This window comes from Elephantulus edwardii, unplaced genomic scaffold (assembly GCF_000299155.1).
Source record: "Elephantulus edwardii isolate Elephantulus edwardi_28Jun2011 unplaced genomic scaffold, EleEdw1.0 scaffold00052, whole genome shotgun sequence".
NCBI lineage: Eukaryota > Metazoa > Chordata > Mammalia > Macroscelidea > Macroscelididae > Elephantulus > Elephantulus edwardii.
The window spans coordinates 6,145,944-6,170,162 of NW_006399802.1; the positions used below are offsets into that span (position 1 = coordinate 6,145,944).

A 24,219-nucleotide genomic window follows, 5' to 3' on the forward strand; every position below is an offset into this window, starting at 1 on the left:
CAATTTTTTACAATTTTTCAATTAACTCAGAATAATTACTTTTTCTAGATATCGCCAGTATAGATTATTGTGTGTGTGTGTATTTATATGACTGTATGTTTTATTCTTTACATAGAAATTTAGAAATATTTCTAAAATAAGGGTGGAAATCATAAATAGTTGGTTTAGTTATCTAATGCTCCTGTAAAAGAGATATCAAATGAAGGGCTTTAACAAACACAAATTACTTTTGTCATGTTTTAGGAAGGCAGTAGTGTGCCAGCTGTAGAGGAATGCTTTCTGTCTCTAAGATTCTGGAGGAAGGTCCTCATCTCCTTCAATGTCTAGAGGTTTAGCGCTCCTTGCAGATCTCTGGTGTCTGGCCTTTCCTTAAATGAAGGAGTTCCACAGCACAAGGACATGGTCTGAAACATATGCTAGCTCTTCTGTCCTGGTGATACTGAGATATCTCTCTCTGCTCATTTCTTTCTTTTTATTTCTTGTGAGATAAAAATTATAGTAGACAACGCCGCAAGGAAACTCCTCTTTCATCAGGTTGAGCATTAATCTAGTTAAAGATGGTGCATCTCACCTTAATCCTCTTACCATTGATTGGCTAATTCATCTCAGATCACATTATGAAGAATGTTGTTGTTAGGTGCCATGGAGGACAACTCATAGTGACCCAAGAATGACAGAGCTGAACCTTGTCCTAATCTGTGACATTCTTATCGTCTTTAATCTTCTTGAGCCCGTTGTTACAGGCTCACTTTGTTCATTCAGTTCACTTTGTGCTTTTTCTCTGATGCGCCACCTTTCCAAGAATGTTGTCTTTTTCTAAGGACTGGCCCCTATTAACAACACCCCCAAAGTATGTGAGATGAAATGTCACTGTCTTTGCCTCTAAGGAGTACACTGGTTGCACTTTCTCCAACATGTATTTGTTTGTTCTTTTCACCACTCATGGAATGTTCCATATTCTTCAGCACCACAACTCAAAGCCATCGATTCTTCTTCTGTTAGCCTAATCTATTATGCATAACTAGTAATTCAAAGGACCATAGCTTGAATAGTTGCATTAATATCATAGAGGTTAAACTCTACAACACATAGGATAATTACAGTTTACTGGGAATCATGGCCTAGCCAAGTTGACAGATATTTTGGGGGAACATAATTCTGCCTCTGGCAATTGCTACTGAATTTTGTTATAAACAGGAGATAGTGGGAGAAACCTTATGAAATTCTGAGCTGATATACTTTATAAAACTTCCCTGGAATAGAACCATTGCTCTAACTTGTATTTATTAAAATTTTCTGAATTTGGCATATTTTCTTCTTAAATCTTATTTTCAGCAATATTTAATCTGCTGTTAATCTATCCATTGTGATTTTTTCATCTCACACATTGTAGTTTTTATCTGAGTCCTTTTTATTACTTGTATGATAAATTGCATTGGGAAAAGCTTGTCAGTGACCTGGAGAGTACTCTCCAGAGTACTGAAGAGCGATAATGTCAGTCTAGAGACTAAAGTTTTCAATCTCCTCTCCATCCATCATGACGTTGCCTATTGGTCAAACGGTAAGAATCTTTGTTTTCTTGACACTGAGATGCAATCCATACTGAAGGCTGCATTCCTTGTTCTTCTGCAACTAAGTGTTTCAAGTCCTCCTCAATTTCAGCAAGTGTGGTTGTGTGATCTGCACTACAGGTTATTGATGAGACTTCCTCTGATCCTGATGCCTCATTATTTTCATAGAGTTCAGCTTCTTAAATAATTTGCTCAGCATACAGATTGTCAACAACTTCATGTTACTAGGATTCACCTTTAACACTCTTGGTACCAGCAGTCAGGAAATAAGGTATGTAAAAAATGATGAAATTGGCTCAAGATAGAGCAGGGTTCAGAGCTGTTGTACATAAGGTCGCTACAAGTTGGAGTTGACTCGATGGCACATAACAATATGACAACATATCTCTACCTATCTTCATGAACACATGGTGGTGGTGTGTGCTGTGAAGAGCAAAACAATCTATAGCTGATCCTCCAGCAGGTTTTCAGAAGCAGAGAATATTAACACATTAGATATAATAACTTTCCATATTATTCTGTGCTAATCTCTAATACAAACAAAACTCATCACTGTCAAGCCAATTCCAACTCATAGTGACCCAGTAAGAAGACATAGACATATTATCTTTTTGGATTTCTCACACTGTAACTCTTTATAGAAACTCACTGCTATATCTTTCTCTAGTGGAAAGGTTGGTATACTACCAACTTTTTGGTTAGCAGCCTAGCATGATACTTCCAGAGATCTTGCAAGTTATACTATTTGTGTTAATTCTAGCTTGGTTTCAGTTGATCTGTTATTTTTGTAATGGGTCGTATTTTCCTACTGATCTTTAATTGGATGATCTCTGCCTCACTGATTGCTGGGTATTTTTATGTTTTCTTAAATCTTGAGATTGTTCTGAATATAGATATCTGAAATGGTTCAATACTTTGAGTCCTTTTATTATTTTTTTTAGACTCAGCCTTAACAATGCTCAATCTGGGGCTAATTTTCTTCTCTACTGAGGTGTCTCAACAAGATGCATTGATTGATTGAGGCATTCTCAGTCATGAAAACAAAGATCTTCACCATCAGGCCAGTAGGCAACTTCATGATAGATGGAGAAAAGATTGAGGTTATTAACAATTTCAACTTGCTTGGATCCAAAATCAACACCTTTAGCACCAGCAGTCAGGAAATAAAAAGACATGTTGCACTGTGGAAATCTGCTATCAAGTACCTCTCCCAGATACTAAAGAGCAATGACATCAGTCTACAGGCTAAAGTGTACCTGGTTTAGGACATGGTATTCTTAACTTCTTGCTATGCATCTTAGAACAGGACAGTGAATAAGGATGATCAAAGAAGCATCGATGCCTTTGAGCTGTGGTGCTAGAGAAGAGTATTGAATATGCCAAGGACTGCCAAGTGAACAAACAGGTCTGACTTGGAGAAGGTGAAACCAGGTTGCTCCTTGGAGGCAAGGGTTTTGAAACTCCGTCTTATATACCTGGGGCATATTGTTAGGAGAGGCCATTTATCAAGGAAGCACATTATGCTTGGAAGTGTAGAGGGTCAGCACCAGGGAGGAAGACCCTGAATGAGATAGATTGACACAGTGACTGGCAACGGGGTCAAGTGTGTTAGAGATAGTGAGACTGACTCAAGATAGGGTATGTTTCTGAGCCATTGTTCATCAGGTCGCTATGAGTTGTAGTTGATACAGGGGCAAATAAGAGTAACAACAACTGAGGCGAAACATTTCCAAATGTTCTTATGTACCACATGAATTAAGAATTGTTCTAGTTTAGCTCTGAGTAAATGCTGACCCTCTTTCTTATTGTTTTCCAGGTAGTTCCTCTCCTGGGCTTGGATAGTTTCTTTACACACCTGCTCCAATCACTTCTCTGCTAAGTACTGGAGAGGGAGCTCTCAGCACATCTTCCGTTTTCTCCTTCTGTGCAGACTTTCTTCTCTGGCATTCCAGTGTTCTATTCTTACAACTCCGTTGCCTCAGATGGAAGTCCATCTATTATAATGTGTTTTTTCCTTTCTTAAAAAAATTATTGTGTTTTTAGTGAAAGTTGGCATATTAGATAGTTATTCAATCTCTATTCAAATGGTTTGATGACATTAGTTATTACTATGTGTGAATCTGCAATATAATAAGAGTCTTCTTGGGAATAATCTTCAAGCTGACATCATTGCTCTTCAGTATTTTGGAGAATTTGAAGACTGAGGTACACCTGATTCAGGCCGTTGTCTTTTCAATCACTTGTGCATCTGAGAGCTGGGAAATGAATACAGATGACAGAAGAATTGATGCCGTTTAGTTGTGGCGCTGGAGGAGAGTACTGAATATCCTGTGAACTGCCAAAAGAACAAACAGATATGTCTTGGAAAAAAGTGTAGTGTGAGTGTTCCTTGGAGGCAAGGGTGGTGAAGTTTCATATTACATATTTTGAGCCTGCTGCTAGTAGAGACTGTTCCTTGGAATGGGACGTCATGTTTAGAAAGGCAGAAGGTCATTGAAAGAGAGCCAAGACCCCCAGCAAGATGGACTGACACAGTGACTGCAGCAGTGGGTAGAGTGTGTCAGAGGTGATGAGGATGGCACAGGAGAGGGCAGGGTTCAGATCTGTTGTTCACTAAGTCACTATGAGTTGTACTTGACTTACCTACTAACAACAACTTTGGGAAAAGAAAACTTTAAATTAAGAAGAATCTTGTGGGCACTTGGAGAGTCTGTTGCTGCCAGATTCCTGATTGTCAGCATGAAGTTCAACCCTTTTGTGACCTTGAACCACAACAAGAACCACCAGTGCCCCTTCAGTGCCCCCTTGCACATGCACAAGAAGGTCACGTCCCCCCGACGCACCAACGAGCTGTGGCAGAAGTACAACATGCTCTCTGTGCCTGCCCATCCTCAAGGACAATGAGGTCCAGGTGGTCCAAGGACCCCACAGAGGTCAGCAAATTGGCAAGGTCGTCCAGGTGGACAAAAAGAAGTGTGTCATCTACATGGTAAGAGGGCAGTGTGACGGCTCCTGGTACAACTGTGCGTGTAGGCATTCACCCAAGCAGGGTGGTTGTCACCAGGTGAAACTGGATATAGATGGGAAGTACTTTCTTGAGTGTAAAGCCAAGTCTCGACAAGTTGGAAAAGAGCAAGGTAAATAGAAGGAAGAACTTACTGAGAAAATGCAGGGATGCATGTAACCTGCTGAACAACCACAGTTTAACAAGATTCCTCGCCAAGTATGTGTTCTTGTGGACTTTCCAAAATTTCCCTTTCGTTCAGAAGTGGCTCCGTAAGTTTGCCTTTGCAGTTTCGATTCATAATTTTAAGAATAAAAGTTGAAAATGAAAAAAAAAGCAGAATCTTGTGATCGAGTTTTTAAATCAGGTGTAAGGACTGGAAATTGTTACTGCTGTAAGGTTGTTGCTACTGTAATTCACTTAAAGACCTTATCTTGGTTTTTAAAACAATTTGTTCCAACTAGCCTTTCTTCTAGCACATGGAAACTGTTGAGAACACAGATTTCCTAGTCTCACCCTATACTTTCTGATTCAGTAGGTTTCAGACCTCATTTGCAAAGGTACTGCTTGGCAGAGGATCTAGCCCAGTTCTTTTGGTAGCACAGATACAGACATAGAATACCACCTATGAGGCTGAGAGAAGTAAAATGAGACTTTCCAGAGTTTACTTGCTTGGAGCAATGCTTGAGCTATCCTTTTTTTAAAAAAATGCTATCTACTTTCCTTTAAAAAAATAGTTTAAGTAGGAGAAACAATAGAAAGAGGTGAAATGAGAAGAATAGAAAAGCAAGAATAGTTAAAGAAAATTAGGAGAAAAGAAACCTAGGGGGAAAAGAGAAGCAAGGTCAGGTAGAAGATGGGAGAGAAGATAGAAAAGTAGATTCCAAAATGAATTCTGTTTGCAAGTAAATTGTTCTGTGAGCTTCAGGGGTACTTGTAACTTATATTTTGTCTTTGAAATATTTCTGAACTAGTTAATTAGGAGTTAGGATGCTTAACTGCATTGCATGGGTAGTACAGTAGAATTTCAGTACAATGAAAAAACGAAATCTGAGAAACCGTCAGCTGGATCACATACCATTCATTATTTTGTGTTTACTTTAAGGAAGAAAAAGTACTGCCAATTAACTGTGACATAATGCTTTCTTAGCACCTATTTTAAGAAGCATCCAAATTTTAGAGATGTTAAAATGTAGGGGGAAAAAATTTAAAATTGACATCTTAAAATTGATGAAGTGTATTTAGCAGATTTGTACCCTGCTCTCTAACTTTGCCCATTCTATTCTTTGTTTTTGGTATGCTCTGTTTTCCCAATATAATCTTTCAGGGACAGCTCCAATCTCGCCTCCTTTTGAAGCTATCCATCTAGTTTCTTATAGTGAGATATCTTCCAGATTTCCTTTAAGCATGTTTCTTATGCCCCTTTCTATTTTTAATATTTCTTCTTAATATTTTTTGCAGAATCAAAATAGGAGTTGAGTAGCTCTGCTTTCTCTGCATCATCTGTTAACATTATACCATCTGCCCCAAGCAGTCGGCCTGAACCTTCTTTCTTGTTCGTTTTGCGCTACATGTATTTTTTAAAAATTCTTTTTTATTGTTCTTAACATTTTCACCAGCCTCCGCGCATTCTGGACGCTTACTTTTCTTACATGATTCTCCTTGTTTCACACCACTTTTTGTATTCATCTATCGTCACATGCCTTTCTTTTTTTCTTTTTTTTTTTTTTTTAAGAAGTCTTAAAATTCTGTATTGATTGTGGCACACCTTATGTAACTAAATTGGATTTTTTTCATTTTTCATTTATTCCTTTTTTTAATTTGAGAGCAGGTTTACAAATCATATTGATTTTCCTACAATCATTCATAGACATTTGGTTTTATAACATGCATTGCCATTGATTAATGTAATGAATTAATTACAATGTCTAACCAGCCTTTATTGGGTATTGCCTCTCCTTTCACACACCTGACAAATGGAATTTTTTTTTCAAGATGTCTCCTTCCTTATGAGACTAACTTGTTTTTATATTGTCTGAATTTTGCTTTTTAGAAATTACATCTTTTTTTAAAAAAAAATTCTTTCTAATTATTCCTATCACACTATAATTTCTGCTATGGCATCAAACAACTGCTTTCTCTATGTTGTTGCTAGGTAGCACTGAGTCAAATACACTCAGTAGTGACCCTATGAACAAATATCTGAGCCCTGTCCTTTTCTGTGTCATCATCACACTTCCTGACACACTAGAACCCATTGTGGCAGTCACCATGGCAGTCCACCTGGTTGAGGATCTTCCTCTCCTTCACAGACCTTCCTCCCTTCCAGGTATCATGTCACTGTCCAAGGAATAGCCCCCCTCCAAGCAACATGCGTGAAGTATGTGAAGTGAAGCCTCATCATCCTTGTCTCCAAAGAGCACTCTGGCTGCACCCTCTCCAAGATAAAGTTGTTCTTTTGGCAGTCTGTGGGATGTTCACTGCTCTGCTCCAACACCACAGTTCAACGGCATATTGATGCACTCTCTATGAAATTCATTTCCTCAAAGTGCCGCTCTTCCTAGCATTGTTTTATAACTGTGATGAGCTCCAGAAAGGCATGATCATTTTCTTTCATCGTTTTATGGACAATATTTGACAACACCATATCAGGTGTCTCTTTTCTGTTGTATGTTGGTTTTTGCTATTTCTTTGTATAGTGTATGTCCTCATATACTTGATTATCTTTCATTGAATCTTGGCACAATATACTTGAAAAATTATTTACAGAAATCCTTTGACTCTTAAGAGTGATTTTCTCTTCCTCTATGATGATTTGCATCTGCTTTTTCTAAGTGTCTACATACACTAACTTTTCAGGTTTGTCTTCATACAATTCCAGAATTTTTTCCAAACTTTTATAGACTACTGAAAAGACTGGAATCCAAGCTGCAGTTCATGCAAGGGTGGGTTCATTTTAGGATAATTTATACCTCTAATTCCTTGGGTCAATCAGTATGCCATCAATTCCTGGGGCCTTGTTCTTTGCCAGTTCTTTCAGAGCAGCTTCAACTTCTTCCTTCATCACCACAGGCTCTTGCTCATACGTTGTTTCATGAAATTCTTCTGTGTCCACCAATTCCTTTTGGTACAATGACTCTGTATACTCTTTCTATCTTCTTTTAATGCTTCCTGAATCATTTAATATTCTGCCCAACACATTGTTAAGCATTGCAACTTGAGGTTTGAGTTTGTTCTTCAGTTCCTTCAGCTTAAGGAATGCTGAGCGAGTTTCGCCCTTTTGATTTTCTGACTCCAGCTCCTTTCATTGTAATATTTTATTTTGTCTTCCCGCTCTGCCCTTTGGAATCTTCTGTTCAATTCCTTAATATTTTGATATCTTCTCTTTGCTTTGGCTTTTTGGCGCTCTAGTGCAATATTCAGAGTTTCTTCTGACATCCATTTTGGTCTTTTCTTCTTCCTCTGTCTTTGTAATGACCTTTTGCATTATTCCTGGATGATGTTCTTGATATCCTCCCACAGCTCATCCAGTCTTTGCTCATTAATGTCCAAAGCCTCAAACCTGTTCCTAGATGCTTTTGAAATTCAGGTGGGATAGACTCAAGGTCAAATTTTTGTTCCATGTGTATAGCCTGTGTTTATGTTTCTTATAAAATGTATTTTCAATGAGTAAGTCATTGATTATGCAAAATTCTATCATTGTATCTCCAGCTTCATTTCTGTCACCAAGTCCATATTTTCTAACTATTGATCCTTCTTCTATATTCCCAACTTTTCCATTCCAGTAACCCATTATTATTAATGCATCTTTTTTTAAAGTTAATATTTTTTTTAAATTTTTTATTTTATTTCATTATTTTTTGTGTGTACCGTCAAATCAGATCTGACTGATACAGGAGGAGATTGTTCCTCCTTCTCAGCAGAGCATCTGGTGGATTTGAACCATGTAACTCTGAGATTGCAGTGCAGCTTCGTGCCACTAGGCCACCAGAGCTCGCCTATTAATGCATCTTGATTGCATATTCGATGAATCTCTGACTGCAAAAGTTGGTAGAAATCTTCTATTTCCTCGTCTTTGGCTCTGGTTGTTGGTGCATATATTTGAATGATGGTGGTATTCAATGGACTTCCTTGTATGTATATGGATATTATCCTGTCACTCAACACATTGTATTTCATGATGGATCTAGAAATGACTTTATAAACTATGAAAGTAACCCCATTTTTCCTCACCTTTTGGTCTCCAGCTTAGTAGATCATATGATTCTCTTACTCAAAATGTCCCATGCCATTAGAGATAATAGAAGGAGAACTGATGTCTTTGAGTAGTGGTGCTGGAGAAGAGTATTGAATATACCATGGACTGCTAGGAGAACAAACAAGTCTGTCCTGAAGAGGGTGATGCCAGGCTGGTCCTCCAAGGCATGGATTCTGAAGACATGTTGCAAAGCAGGATCAGTCTTTGGAGAGGGTCATCATGCTTGGTAGGGTAGAAGGACAGCGCAGGAGAGGAAGACCCTTGATGAGATGGATTGGCTCAGTGACTGGAGTAATGGGGTTAGGTTTGTTGGAGACAGTAAGAATGGCACTGGATAGGGCAGGGTTTAGGGCTGTTGTACATAGGTTCACTTTGAGTCACAGGTGACTTGACGGCATATAACAACAACAATCCCTAAGGTGCAGAGCTTTAAAATCTCAACCCAGTGCCCTTGGGTCCTCAAACTTACCAAGCCCTGGCATCCAATTTTCATCCCTAGCTTTGTGAAGCTGCCAACACACATTCAAATACTTCCAAAGGAAATGTGGTCCTGAGTTCACAACACTCTTTTGAGATTTTTAATATCTACAAAAACACTCTGTTGTTATAACAACAACAACAACTAGGTTTTCAGCTCTTGAGGGCAAGGAGTACGTATTTTTTTATGATTGCTTACACCCATGCCTTATTTGTAACAGGCACTCAATTATTATTATGAATGAGTGAGAGAGAGGTGGAAAAAGACCTACTTTAAGATGGCTAAAGGATTGTATACTGACTTCTACATGATCATATAGGATATGAATCTAGACTAATAAATTATTCATCATGGAAGGAATTCGCATTCATATCACTATGCAAGATGTTTTCTTTTCCCATTACATAGTAATATAAAGTGAGTGCCCTTAACTGTACAAATTTAAACTGTTAGACAAGTTCAGCTCACCAGATCTTAAAATTTGTAATATGACATTCACTCTATGAAATAACTTTCAAGTTCATCATCATCATCATCATCATCATCATCATCTAACCAACTAGTCACCTGCTTTTTGTGAATCAATAAAACATATTCTCTAGATAAAACAAAACAAACAAACAAACAAAAAAAACCCTACCACTCTGCTGTTGGGTGTGGTTGAGTTGGAAAGGACTCATAGTTGACCTTCCAGCAGGTTTTCAGAGGCTCTAAATCACACAGGAAGAGATTGCTTGTCTTTTTGAGCAGTTGGTGGTTGAACTGCTAGCCTTTGGGTTGGGAGTGCAACCCTTTATCACTGAGCCACCAGAACTCCCTTTTATGAAAACACTTTAGGAGAAAAGAATTTAAAATCGTATATAAACAGAGATCTGTGAATTTTAGGAAACCAAAAATATCAGGCTCAAATAATTTTGCAAGTTATATTTAATTTCCAAGTAAAGCCTGCTTCTATGTTTTTCAAATTATATAGACTATTGGAAAAACTAGGGAGGTCCCCAGTTTGTGTATTGATGCTAGCACAATCTTAAATCTAGTAGCATGAGTTTAATGGTTTAGATACACACATATGTAGTGGTTGTTGTTTTGTATAACTGAGTCAGGACTGACCCGTAGCTGACCCTCCAGCAGGTTTTCAGGGGCACTTAATAGTTTGGAAGGAAATTGTCCATCCTTGTCCTGTGAAGCAGATGGCAGATTCAAGCCTCACTAGGCCAGATATATATGTCAAAATTATAAATAAAATATTAAAAATTTAAAAAGAAATTTTGTATTTATCAATGGGAGTTTTTAATTCCAGGGTTAGAAGCCTGTCTCAATACAATGAAACCTTTGCATAATTTATTATGTCAACAAAGTAAAGGAAAAATCATTTTTTTTTATTCCAATAAGTGGTTTTTGTTAAAGAAGGGAAAAGAAAGAATTTGGTGAAAATCCAGTAGCTCTACTCATTGGGAAGGGCAGAGTAAAGAAGCCCGGAGGTAACAGGCAGGACTGGCAAAGTGAAGGGAAATGGGCTCTGTGAATGGGTAGGGTGAGATGTTACAGCCTTTATTTTGACAAAGGAGACTTATACTAACTATTGAAATAAAAAAAATCCACATGTATTCTTTAACTGATGCCTCTATGCTGGGAATTATTCTAAAACAAAATCGTCTCTATCATATATGCAAAGATTTATTTCCTAATTTATAACAATTAAAAGCTAAGAAGGGCATGAATGTCGTCACTGTTGGAGTGGTTGACTTCATAATACTGTATGTATACTCTGAATAGGATCCATTTATTGACTTTTAAAATATTGTTAAATTGGAGTGCAGAGTGATATGTTTATATTACTGTACATAATATTTTTTTCAAAAAGAAAGGAAGTCAATGTAATGTTAAATGTTTGCATGAGCTCAATGAGAAATATATTAATGGACTGGGTTAAGAGTAATGATTGGTGAGGTGGGGAATTTTTTTCCTTGTATTTTTCTTTAATATTTGATTTACTATAGAGAGTCATTGCTACCCTCATCGTAGTCTTCTTTAATATCAGAGATTCAGGGTGTAGGTGTTAAGAAACAATGTGGTCAAAGCCATGGAAATAGCAAAGTATTACTCTATACTTTCTATTGTAATAAACTTTTTCACAAATTATACCTCTAAATTAAAAAAAATATACTAAGAGATAGTAGCAATAATTTTGTATTTTTTTCCCCAATAGCAACTCCGTTCCAATATACGAGAAATAGAGAAGCTTTGTTTGAAAGTTCGAAAAGATGACCTAGGACTTCTGAAAAGAATGATAGATCCAGTTAAAGAAGAAGCATCAGCAGCAACAGCAGAATTTCTCCAGCTCCATTTGGAATCAGTAGAAAATCTTAAGAAACAGTTTAATGATGAAGAAAGTGTATTGCAGCCTTCTTTGACCAGATCTATGACTATTGGTGGTACGTATTGTGTTTATTTTTCTAAAAATAAGTGTATTTCTTATTTTTTATTGTTATTGAGAATATACAAAGCAAAACAAACCAATTTAGTCATTTCTCGATGTAGTAGTCCATGACACTGATCACAATTGAAATTGTTTCTCCAAATTATCCTTCCCTCTTTAACATAGACTCAACTCTCTGCTAAGCTTCCTATCTGATTTTTCAAGTTGTCAGTTTGCTCCAGATAGATAATTCTTACAAGAATACAGCTAAATTGTTGCTTTGTTTTAAGAAGACTTTAGGAGATATTTTTGCTTTAAGATGTAAAGATTATCTCAAATCATTAAGTTCAGGGGCTCACCCAGACTGCTTGGTTGTTCCAGAAAATTGGATTCTATAGGAATTTGAAGTTCTGTATTTTCTCCTTTTTTGATCAAAGATTCTGTAGAATCCTTAGAGAGATTCTACAGAATCTTTGATCAAGACATTTACTCATGGCCACTGCACACCATACAGTTCCTTTAGTCTCCTGGAGGCAGCTGTTCATAGAGGCAATTAGCCACACATTCTGTTTCTTCCTCCTATTTGTGACTTTCCTTCCTCTGTTACTCTAGGCATATAGAGGCCCATTTATGCCTTGGATAGCTGTCACAAGCTTTTCAGACCCATGGCACTATGTCGTGGGCTAGGTGATAGAACAGAAGCACTATTCTTGAGCATGTTAATGCAATTAATTGTAGCTCATCTCCCTCATTTGCTCTTATTAGTGAAGCACTTACCCATCAGATTGCTGTTCTTGGGTGACTTGTAGGTTGCTGTGATGATGGCAGCTATGCTACCTGTGTGTGAAATGCCAGAAGGATTTGCATGGTGGACAGGTTTCAAGCTGAGCTCCCCAGTTAAGACAGGCTAGAAAGCGGGATTGACCATCCACTTCTGAAATAGCAGTCCTCTGAACACACTATGTATGAACAGTAGAGGAGCATGGGTAGCTATAGTATTAGAGGTAAAGCCTGCTTTAGAAGTCAATCAAAATGAAGAGAGATGCAGTGGGCTCAAGTATGCCAGAGATGGTGAGGATGGCACAGAACTGGACAGGATTCAGGTCTGTTATTCAAAGGGTTGCCTGGAATTGTGCTTGTGCTCTACTTGATGGCACCTAACAACATCTCCCCATATAGCTATTTCACATTATCCAGAGACCTACCTGGATCGTCTGCTATTCTAATTCCAATTGGCTGATCGTTGACTTCTGAGTATGTCTAAAGTTCTCACTAAGACAGAAAAAAAAATTCACTAAGAAGATTTTACAGAAGAAACCTTTGAGGCTATACTGAATGAAGTGGAACTTCAAGACTGCAAATAGCCATTTGCTGATATATGGAAAAGGAATTTTAAAATATTTCCTTACAGAAGGTTCCTTGCTTATCTGCAGGTGGAGGGCTGACCTGTTCTTGTTTTATGTGCTGTTGAGTTGGAATCATAGCTGACCCTCTAGCAGATTTTCAGAGGCAGTAAATAGCCTGAAAGCTAATTGCCCATCTTTCTTCCGCAGAGCAGCTGGTGGATTCAGACCATGTTATTTTGGGTAAGCAGTGCAGCTCCTTAGCACTAGGCCACCAGAGCTCCCTTTCTGTATTAGGCATTTAAAATTTTTTGGCATCCTAATTTGCATAGAATATGTTATCTATTTCTCAGTATAGTCCTTTCAGTTAACTGATTATATGGAAAAAGACTGCACTGAGGGTCCTACTGTTACTGCTTGTGAAACTTGTGATGTGCCATTGAGTTGGAATAAGACCCTCCAGCAGGGTTTCAGAGGCTGTAAATCACATGAGAGGAGATTGCCTGTGTTTCTTCTGCAAAGTAGCTAGTGAATTAGAACTTTTGAGTTGGCAGCAAAACTCCTTACCCTGTAGGCCAAAAACAGTAATTGATAATTGTGAATTACACTATAGTAATATCTTTAAGGAAAAAAAACCTGGTAAAAATTCTTCATTTCATATTTCCGAGCAATTGCCCTTTCTATCTGAAGAGTAATGAATGGCTTTACTGACAAGGCCTTTTCTTACTTGATTTGTCTATTAAAAAAGTTAAAAGCTAATTTTTTTAACCACCAAAAACTAATTTTTTTGTCCTGTCCAGGCCTTATTTTAGAATTGGAGCTCTCATTTTCTGTTTCTTTTTAATTTATGCTATCTTGCTAGAATTTTCTGGCTCTTTCTAAATTGTTTTAAATCCTTACATTTTAGAAATACATTCTAGATTAGAATAGAATCTGAAGGATGTTACACCTACACAGCTTTTTTTCTCTTCATTTATGCTGGAGGTCCTGCACCATCTTTTTTTTTTATACTAGTTTATTTACAAAATTCAAATAAATTGTTTACCAGAAGAGATTCCTTCTTCCTTTTTTTTATTTTATTATTTTTTTGTGTGTGTACCATCAAATTGGATCTGACTGGTACAGAAGATTTTCTCTCCTTCTCCAGCAGAGCATCTGGTGGATTTGAACCACGCAGCTGTGGGATTGCAGTGCAGCTCAGAACAGATTTTTTCAATTTCCTTCACCTCCCCCCCATCAAATTGTACAACCCCATGATTAATCTCCCCTCCCCCACACACCCTCACTCCTCTCTTTCCATCCTCCCCACCCTTTGGATCCTCATTCTCATTCTTCAGTAATGGTTTTATACAGTATTTGTCCTTGTGGGACTAAGCTACTTCACTCACCATAATGCTCCCAAGTTAGGTAATAATTTACAAACTCATTATTCCCGTGGGCCACCTTCTACCTGCAAGGCCATATTATTTTTTTTATTTCATCTTTTGCAAGGAAATAAAAAAGCTATCAGGAGAATAATATAGGCCAGCATCCAAGTTTCTGGATAATTTGCTCTTGTTGTGTCCTTACAACCTAGTACAATGATATATGTTGTTGTTGTTGTTGTTGTTGTTGTGAGATGTGAAGTTGTTCCCAACTCACAGAAACTGTTACTGCATAACTAAATGTTGCCCAGCCTGTGCCATCCTCCCAATCTTTGCTCTGTTTAGACCTGTTATTGCAGCCTGCTGTGTTATAGTAGACCCTTAATAATAAATGTTTTATAAATAGGAATCATATCTTTTTGAGGCAGTTTTGTGATTTCTAAAGTGCTGCGATCACTTCACTATGAGGATAGCTAATACCTAAAATATTTTGGATAGGAGACAATAGGACTCAGTCATTGGAAGAGTATTGGAGACAGTGTGGTTTGTAGTTTGTAATCTTGATCCTGTTTGTCTGTAGGTACTGCCCCATCCTGGCGAGGCTGCCTGCTAGTCTTATCAGTTAGTGCAAGCTGACACTTCATGTGCGTGTGTGGAGAACTGGGCTTTAGTGCCGTGTGATTAAGGGGCAGTCTTGCACCCAGACATTGTGACAGTTGTAGTGGCAATAATAACAGGGAGGAGACGCTGGAACGCGTTTTTTGGAACATGTAGCTGGCGTCAGTCTCCTTGACTGTTTAGCTTTGAATTACCTACCACCAGTGATTCTCTAGCAAGGAAAAATGTTGAGGTCTGAGGGGTTCTTTACAATATGATAATAATCTAAGATTTGCCATCTTCGTTTACATTTTATTATCACATTGTTTGTGTCTATACCAGTAGAATTGTGTGGGCTTAGAAATCTGGGGTTTATATGTCATCAGAGGAATTGGGTGATTATTCAGAGAAGCCAGTTACCCAGTATGCTAGCAATTAACTTTCCTCCTAGGAAGTTGGCTGGTGTTAAAAGGGAAAAAAAATTGGCAGAACTTGAGGAAGCATGTGTACACAAGAAATGAAAAGGATTGGGGCAGAGCTAGAGTACAAAAGAGAAGTGGCAGGTGAAACTCACTTTCTAGCTCTCTTGACTCCAACTTCTTAATTCGTGGAATACAACATAAGCTAAAGACTGAATCACTTGCCACTTAGAGAAAGCTAACATTTCTCTAATTTGATCAAGACAGTCATATTCAGGTTTTCAAAAGTCACATGCCTAAATTACACCTAAAACAATACGCAGAGTTTCAGATTATGCATGGTCTGCTGGTCAGATTCTGCTTTGACTCGGAGTTCTAGCCAATATTAATAAACTGTCTCGCCGAGTGCCTCAGTGTTTCACCAACTGTGAGAATCTCTACTAGGTTGACTTCAATCCAGAAGTATTACTTAAAAAATAATTGAGAGGGTGGCAAAGGAAAAGAACGAATAAGAAATCAAGTGATTTGCATAATACTTTAGCAGATGGGTAGGAATTGCGTTTGCTCCATGCATTGGTCTTCTAACTGTGGACGCTTCTGTTGTTCTTGTTCCTGTCCTTTGCTCTCCAGCTTCACCTCGGTTTTGCTTCAGATACTTGCTCCAGTGTGGTGCCCATACAGAGAAATGTATTTTTATGTGTATAGAAGTTAAATGCCTTAAAATACTTTTTCCTTTGAAAATTCAATCTGATTCTAAATAAATTGGTTGGAAATATCACCCAAGATTCAGAGCAGTGTTGACACATTTCCATGAGTAAGATAAAAAATAGTTTTTCATTTATAGATAGAAATAACAAGGAGAGTAGGATGGTTTACATTCCCAGAGACTGAAAGCAGCTTATTAAGGTTAGAAGGGAACTCGGATGATTTTGCTGTTTCTTTTGTCCAGATTCTGAGAGTTGCTAAACTGAATCTTTTCTGCCAATCTTGCTTGATCGGAGAAACCTCCTTCAGTCTCACTTGTGCATCTCGTTTCATTTTTAGCATATTGCTTCCCACCAAGAGAAGTGATGAGCCTACAAATTCGATTTGTATTTAGAAAGGTTTACAGAATGAAACAGTGCTGCTCTCTATCTTTGTCTTTCCTGACTCCCCAGCCGGCACACATACTTCCACAGCGCAACAGGAACAGAATCTTATTACATTTTAAACAAATATTCACAAAGGAAAAGAATCCAATCTTAAAACTTCTAGGAACTTCAGGCTAGCATATTGAATTTGATGAAATATTAGATTTTATCACAGGTATGTACATGTACAGACCCGTTTTGTGAAACATGTAGATGGTTTTTGTATTATAGTAGTCAGAAAACTATATTTTCTGTTGGTTTTAATTTTCCCAGAAACCTGGATTTTCAACTAAGTTAAGCCACAGCTTAGAAGTAATTTCCTTTTGATTGACAGATTTATGCAGATGTTCAATAAATTAATTTTACTATTTCCTTTAAAGTTGTGAGAATATGAAAATAATTCAAGGGATGCTTTTTAAATGAATTTAGATGTATAACATAACTTATCCTAATGTAGTAAAGTTTAGTAGAAATATCATCTATTTCTATGTTTCTGTGGATGTCTATATTACATTATAGTTCTTGATTGAATCCTTTCTCCTCATGAAGTATATAGAAAGTGTTTGGTTAAATAAATAACCAAATACTCTCTTATGTTCATGTTATTAAGTTTATCCCTCACTTGAACTAAAACTACTTTAATATTTAAAATTTATAATTAATACAGACAGACATACCTCAGAGATAATTGCAAGTCGAGTTCCACACCACCACAGTAAAGGTAATATCACCTTGAAATGAATCACATGGCCTTTTTTTGGTTTCCCAGTACATGTAAAAGTTACATTTACACCACACTGTAGTCTGTTAAGTGCGCAGAATTTGATTCAAATTCACTGCCATGGTGTCAGTTCTAACCCATAGCGACCCTTTATTGGGTTTCCAAGGCTGTAAATCACAAAATCACAATGGGAGGAGCCTGGCCACCTTTCTCCTGCTGGTGGGCTCTAGCAGCTGGAGACACTGCAACCTCTGAGTTTGCAGCACTGCATCCTATGGGTTATACCACCGAATTCCCTAGAACTATTAAAAAAGTTTGACATATTGTGTGACTTACCAAAGTGTCATACAGAGAAGAAGTGAGCATATGCCATTGGAAAAATGGCACCCACTGGAAAAATGCCACCCACTGATTTGCTTAACATAGTCCTTCAATTTAGAAGGAAAAAACTCACCACAGAAAAGTGAACCAGAATAAAAAGAGTCAGACCTTCAAAACAAATTCTGGAGATTAAGAAATAGTAGTTAGTACTATATATTTCATTTGTCCTTTGCACTTGCTGTTGTCTGCATGTGGCTGGAATGCTGAGAGATAGTTATGTCATGTAAAACAATTGTTGTGTTGACATCTGTGGACAAGCGAGGAGTGCCTCAGCCTCCTGTCCTGCAGCCGTAACCTAGCTCGATGTTTTACCTCAGCATGTCCACACAAGTGTGTAAAAGTTTGAAGTGAGAGGGTCATCACTGAGGTGGTGATCTGTAATATAAACTGGAATAAATAAATTATGAAACTTGTAGAAATTAGAGCGTTTCCTTTCTTGATTGATAGTCATGCCTTGCATCAATTAGTGGTGTGCAGAGCTGTGCGTTTACAACAGGGCTTTCCATGGAAGAGAACAGACTTCTTTGTTCTCAGATTATTTGAACTGAGATGCATACGCAGTTTGGTTTCAAGTGAGACGTAAATGACAAACACTTCTTATTTTTTACTGACGGAAATCTTTTATGTTTATTAAAAATGTCAAACATTTCCCACCCCTTCATTTTTAAATGAAAATTTATCTATGTTGGTCTCTTTTCATTTTGTTGTATAACTTGGCACACGTCATTCAAATCCTCCCTTTTTTTAAAATTTAAATAATCCAGAGGTTATGGTTTAAGAAGGCTTTGGAATAGGCATGATGTTACAAAGTTATGCTTCAGTTTTGGTCTGTTAATGATAATGCCGCTATCTTCCTTGAACATTATATTAATGAAGTTGAAATATGTGTGACAATAGAAATGTAAAGTGGAAGAAAGGTCAGAGAACAGTTTGGTTCTCCAAGTTGAAGTGAAAATGAAAGCGTCCTTATGTGATTACCTGCAGCATGTGGTAATTAGCTGTTTTAAAGCGTTTGTAAAGACCATTGAAAGCTTTTAGAATATTGGCTATTTGCTTTAATGTTATAGAACTCTGTAGCTGATGTTTTTGCTGTCTCTTTAATAAAAAGGTTCAGATAAATTAAGACTCAAAATTAGAACACTCTTAAATTCTACTAAGCCTTTTCGTTAATTATTATAGCCTTCTAAAGCACGCAATTCAAACAGGTCTTTTTCTTGAGAAGTGGGTAAAATGTCCATTAAAATATGAATGTAAAACAGTAATGGAATTCTATGTCAAGCTGTTACAGACCAGGTTGAAAAAAGGAATTGACAGAAAAATATGTTTAGTGTCCTGAGACCTAATGTCAGGGGTAGATTAGTATCACCTGCCATCATGTCGTTTCTCAGCTTGGGTAACTCCCTGTTGTCTACCATATAAAGTCCAAGGTCTTTTACTGGTTTCTAAGTCCTCTCCCAACTATCAGGAACGTCATTTTCATAATTCCTTTTCTTTTACTTCATGCTTTGGCAACATCAAATGGCTGATCTTACTGTTTGGCTAGCTATATTTTGTCTTCTTTGAGGTTCTTTGTGCTGGCCTCTCTACTTAGAGTATACATTCCTCTCTTCATTGTCCTGATGTCACTTCCCACATACTGGACCATCACACCAAGTTGTGTCAGATGCCAGTGCCACGAAATAATATATTGGAGCTGCCACAACATTTTTCTGTCTCCCTTGACCTTAATGCACTCTCTTAATGTTTTAAGATTGTCTCTTGGTACGACTGAGTCTTCTAAAGTGTAAATTCCTCAAGGGCAAGTAATCTCTTTTCATCCCCACTACCTAGCACATTGTTCAAATCCACCAGCTGCCCCGCGGGAGAAGGATGGGCAGTCTCCTTCCGTGAGATTAACTGCCTCTGAAAACTCACTGGAGGGTCATCTATGGGTTGATTCCTACTCGATGGTACATAACAACACCTAGCACATTACATCACAGGTGCTCAGAAAACCGGAAGTGATTGGTGTGTTGTTTGGGTGTTTGGTTGTTGTGTGTTTTTTTAAATTGTGATTTAAATGAAAGTTTATAAAGAACTTGGATTGATTGGTGTTTTGAGCTTGAAGTAAAGGAGAAAAGGAAAGTAGAGCTTTCGGATCTCTTCTTCCTGTTCCTCTGTCCTGTCCCACAGTGGATCATGGGCATTTTGCACTGGACATATTACAAAGCCTTCCAGTTGATTTTTATTCTCTAACATTTTCACCTTCTCCTCCATCCTTAACTTCAACAGCCAGGGTTTCTTTTCTAAAGTCCAATTCTTGCACCCTACTACTTCCCAGTGGTCTTCACTCTTTTTTTTTAAAAAAAAAATTATTTCTTTTTTCAATTTTATTTAGGTTTGCATACAAAATGCATTTACATTGTGTTTCATTCATGTACATTGTGTTTCACACATTCCTTCATTCATATTGTGTTTCATGTCAGCTCCTTTAAATAGTTCCATATTTACCTAATGGAAAGATGAAGCCTTTAACATAAGTTACAATGCCATAAATAATCTCATTGGAGACTTCCAAGCCTCAGCCTTTGTTTGCAGTTTCCCGTGCTGCAGGCGGTGTGTGCTTCACCTCTCCTGAACCTCTTTGCATTCTCATGCCAGTGTACACATTGTTCTCACCAGCTTGAACTCTGCTTCTCCCACCTCTCACCCTATGGAACTTCTGTGCCTATTCAGCCTTCAACTTCAGAACCTTAGCACAATATCCTCTTCTCCTCATGGCTAAGTGAAATGCCTTTCGTTTGTGCTCACATAACACTCCATGCTTATGCATATCATAATTCTTATTAGACTGTGCTGAACATCAAACATGTCTGTATCTTACATTATACAGTAAGCTGAGTTAATAATAGCAGCAGAAACAGCTGTAGCAATTATTCAGCCCTTGTACTCGGAATATTTGCCAGCTACTGTGCGAAGTGCTTTCCATGCAGGATTTCATTTTATTTATTTTTTTTTGTCTCAAAAACTCTGAGGTGTAAATATCACCCTGATTTAAAAATAAGAGAAAGAACTGAGTGATTAAATACCTACATAAAGAAAGCAGTAAGTAGTCAGCCCACTGTTCTCATAAAGGTCTTTTTATAAAGGGCTGTACCCCTAACCACTATGCCATGGTGCTCATTGGAACTGTTTTTATGGTTCCTTTTATATCTCCTGTATCAGATTGGCATTTACTCTGAGCCATATTGATACATGTTTATACAAATATATTATGAGTTGAGTGAATGAGTAACTAGTAAGACAAATATGAAGAAATAAGAAAGATTTGGAGTTGGAGTTTGGCATGTGTATGAATTTATCACTGTTATTAGATGCTGCCAATACGCAGCATCATTATGGACAGAAAGGAGATTGAAACCGTCAACGGCTTCATCTTGCTTCGATCCACAATCACCATTCTTGGTACCAGCAGTCAGGAAATAAGGATGTGTACTGCACTGGGAAAATCTGCAGTTAGGAACCTCTCCAAATTATTGAGGAGTAATGATGTCACTTTGAGGACTAAGGTGTGTCTAATTCAGGCCATAATCTTTCGATCACTTGCTATGTATCTAAGCACTGGACAGTGAATAAGGATGACAAGAGAAGAACTGATGCCTTTGAGCTGTGGTTTTTATTAGAATTTTAACTATAAGTTACAATTTTTAAGATTTGGACTGAACCATGCCCAGAAATCTTAACTGCCTTCAAATTTCAGATAAGATTCGATGAACATTTGTGGAGCGCTTGCTGTGTGTCATGAGGCACTGTGTAAGATGCTTGGCTTTGGGGATGTCACAGGGTTGGATGTAGAAATAAATTAAGTTGGAGAAGAGCACTGAACATCTGTGGACAGCCAAGATATCAAAAGAATATGTCTTGAGAGAGGGTGCAGTCAGAGTGCTCTCTGGAGGCAAGAATGATGAGGCTTCACCTCACATACTTTGAACATGTGGCTAGGAGGGGCTATTCCTTGGAAAAGGACATGATGCTGGGAAGGGTGGAGGGTTGGTGGAGAGGAAGACCGTCAACCAGGTTAACTGACCTGGTGACTACTGCAATGGGCTCTTGTGTGTCGGGAAGTGTGAGGATGGCACAGGATAGAACAGGGTTCAGATCTTTTGTTCATAGGGTCACTATGAGTTGTACTCGATGCTGCTGAGCCTGCTCTGACTCAGTGACCACCTCCCTGTACAACGCAACAAAACTGTGCACGATCCCGTGTCATCCTCACAATCTCTGGTGTGCTTAAGCCATTGCTGTAGCCATTGTGTTAATCCATCTCATTGAAGGTCTTCTTTATTGTCCCTCTGCTTTTCCAAGCATGAAGTCCTTTTCCAAGGACTGGGTCCCCCGTTAATGTGCCCAGAATATATGAAATGAAGTCTCACCAACCTTGCTTTTAATTAATGAAGAAATAATCCTAATTAGCTGATAACTTTTAAACTTAGAAAAAGAAAAAGCCATGACTATATGAGCCAGAATAATGATTCTAAGGACAAGAAGGGTGACAATATGTAGCAAAAACACATGTGATGAGGGTATTTGGTGACAAATTTATTGTTACCCTTTATCGCTGATTTTTATATATTAAAATATGAACACTCCCTGCTCTTAAAATGTTGTAAATCCAATATTTGTTCTAGAAATCACCAATGAGAAGATTAAGGGTTTAATGATGATAAGTATTAAATATAAAAGTATTATATCTTCTGTTGTTGTTGTTTATATCATAAGTTGGAACTGACCCATAGCTGACCTTCCAAAAGGTTTTCATAGGCACTAATAGCACAGGAGGAGATTGCCCATCCTTCTCCCGCGGAGCAGCTGGTGGCCTCGAACTGTGTGCCTTTGGGATTGCAGTGCAGCTTCTTGTCACTAGCCCATGAGAGCTCCCTATTATATCTTCTATATATAATATAGAAGTATTCTATCGTTAGATATATCCCTAGAACATTGTCTTAGTAGAACAGTTTGATGCTTCTTCTACATATTGTCCCCATCAGTCAGATTAGATAGTTAGTAGCACTTCGAGCCATTTTTTATGACCTTTTACAATAATTTAAAAAAAAAAAAGCCAAACTTTTGTAAGCTGGGGATAAGCTGCTGTGAATACACAATTTTTTTAAAAGAGTCAACTCCCTTTTAGCCTTAACTTCCAAGCGAGGGGGGGAGGCAGAGGTTACGAGGTGAAAGCATTAAGTGGATCTTCACATGGCTAAGTAGCGTCTGAAGGAGCCTGAATTCCATTAATAAGCATTTTACATGGACACTAGTTTATGGACTTGATTCATGCTATCTCCTTTCGAACTAAGCAACTAAACTAAACCTGGGGCTGTGTTCATCCAGAAACATTTCCCAGTGCTGAAGCTGAAGCTGAAGCTGAAGCTAGTCCTCAGAGTTTGACTCAGCTATACGCGCTGCCTGAAATTCCTCGCGATGAAAATGCTGCAGAATCATGGGAAACCTTAGAAGCGGTACGTTAAAAATGACTTTACTTTTGGTAACTGTGAGGCATGAAAAGTAACTTTCTCTCTCTCTTCTCTTTAAGGACTTAGTTGAACTTAGCCAACTCATCACTGAATTCTCTGTACTAGTGAATGTGAGTATACAACTATTTTGGGCTCAGAGTTGGTTAGAACATTAGAATGAGAAGGGGGGGGTTATCAATAACTAGGTTTCTATTAGAATTTTAACTATAAGTTACAGTTTTTAAGATTTGGACTGAGCCATGCACAGAAATCTTAACTGCCCTCAAATTTCAGATTGATTCGATGAACATTAGTGGAGTGTTTGCAATGTGTCATGAGGCACCATGTAAGATGCTTGGCTTTGGGATCTGACAAAGTTGGGTGTAAAGATAAATTAAGTCTTCTGTTTGCTTTCAAGGATTCTTGGGTACAAATAAGCTTGGACTCCAAAAACTGAAATTGTAAGCATGGTTGTTAAATAATTAAAAAAAAAAAGAGGTAGAAAGAGATTTATTATCTGCTCTAAGGAAGCACTGACTTTTTAGCAAGGGGACAGGCAGATGAGCATTGAGTTAGAGCTTCATTCACCTGGGTAGGGGTTATCTGAAGGAGCCTTAAAAATCATCAGAATGTCTGTGAGTAGTGTTGAGGGGTACATGTTAGAGCAAGTGAACAAATCCATGGAGTAAAGACACACATGACCTGTTCAGGAGGGATTGGTGCTTCAGTGTAAGCAAAGCATAAAGTACTTCCCAATGGTTGTGTTGTCATTGAAAGCCATAGGAAAGGATTGGATCGTGTGGGCATTAGGGAATCAGTGTAGTGTTTCAAGCAGGTTAGGGTGAAAGAAACAGTCTCTCCTGTGGAAGGATCACTGTTCCCACCATAGCTAATGGCCTAGGGAAGGGGAAAGATCATCAACTCCTTCTACCAAGAGGACGACAGATTTAAGAACTAACTGCAGGTGTCTTACCCAGGGCAGTAGCAGGACTGGTAGAAAGGTAGAGAGTCATTTAGAGGCATTTTGGGGGTAGACTTAGTT

General features: G+C 38.0%; 1 protein-coding gene across 1 annotated transcript in view; it reads left to right on the forward strand.

The window, feature by feature from the left end:
• Positions 1-24,219, forward strand: part of STX17 (syntaxin 17) — a 54,757-nt gene that overhangs the window by 24,168 nt on the left and 6,370 nt on the right. Inside the window, exons 3-5 of the mRNA XM_006886877.1 lie at positions 11,521-11,755; positions 23,077-23,183; positions 23,258-23,308. Of these exons, the coding sequence (XP_006886939.1) occupies positions 11,521-11,755; positions 23,077-23,183; positions 23,258-23,308 (393 nt within the window). The remainder of the gene's footprint in view (positions 1-11,520; positions 11,756-23,076; positions 23,184-23,257; positions 23,309-24,219) is intronic.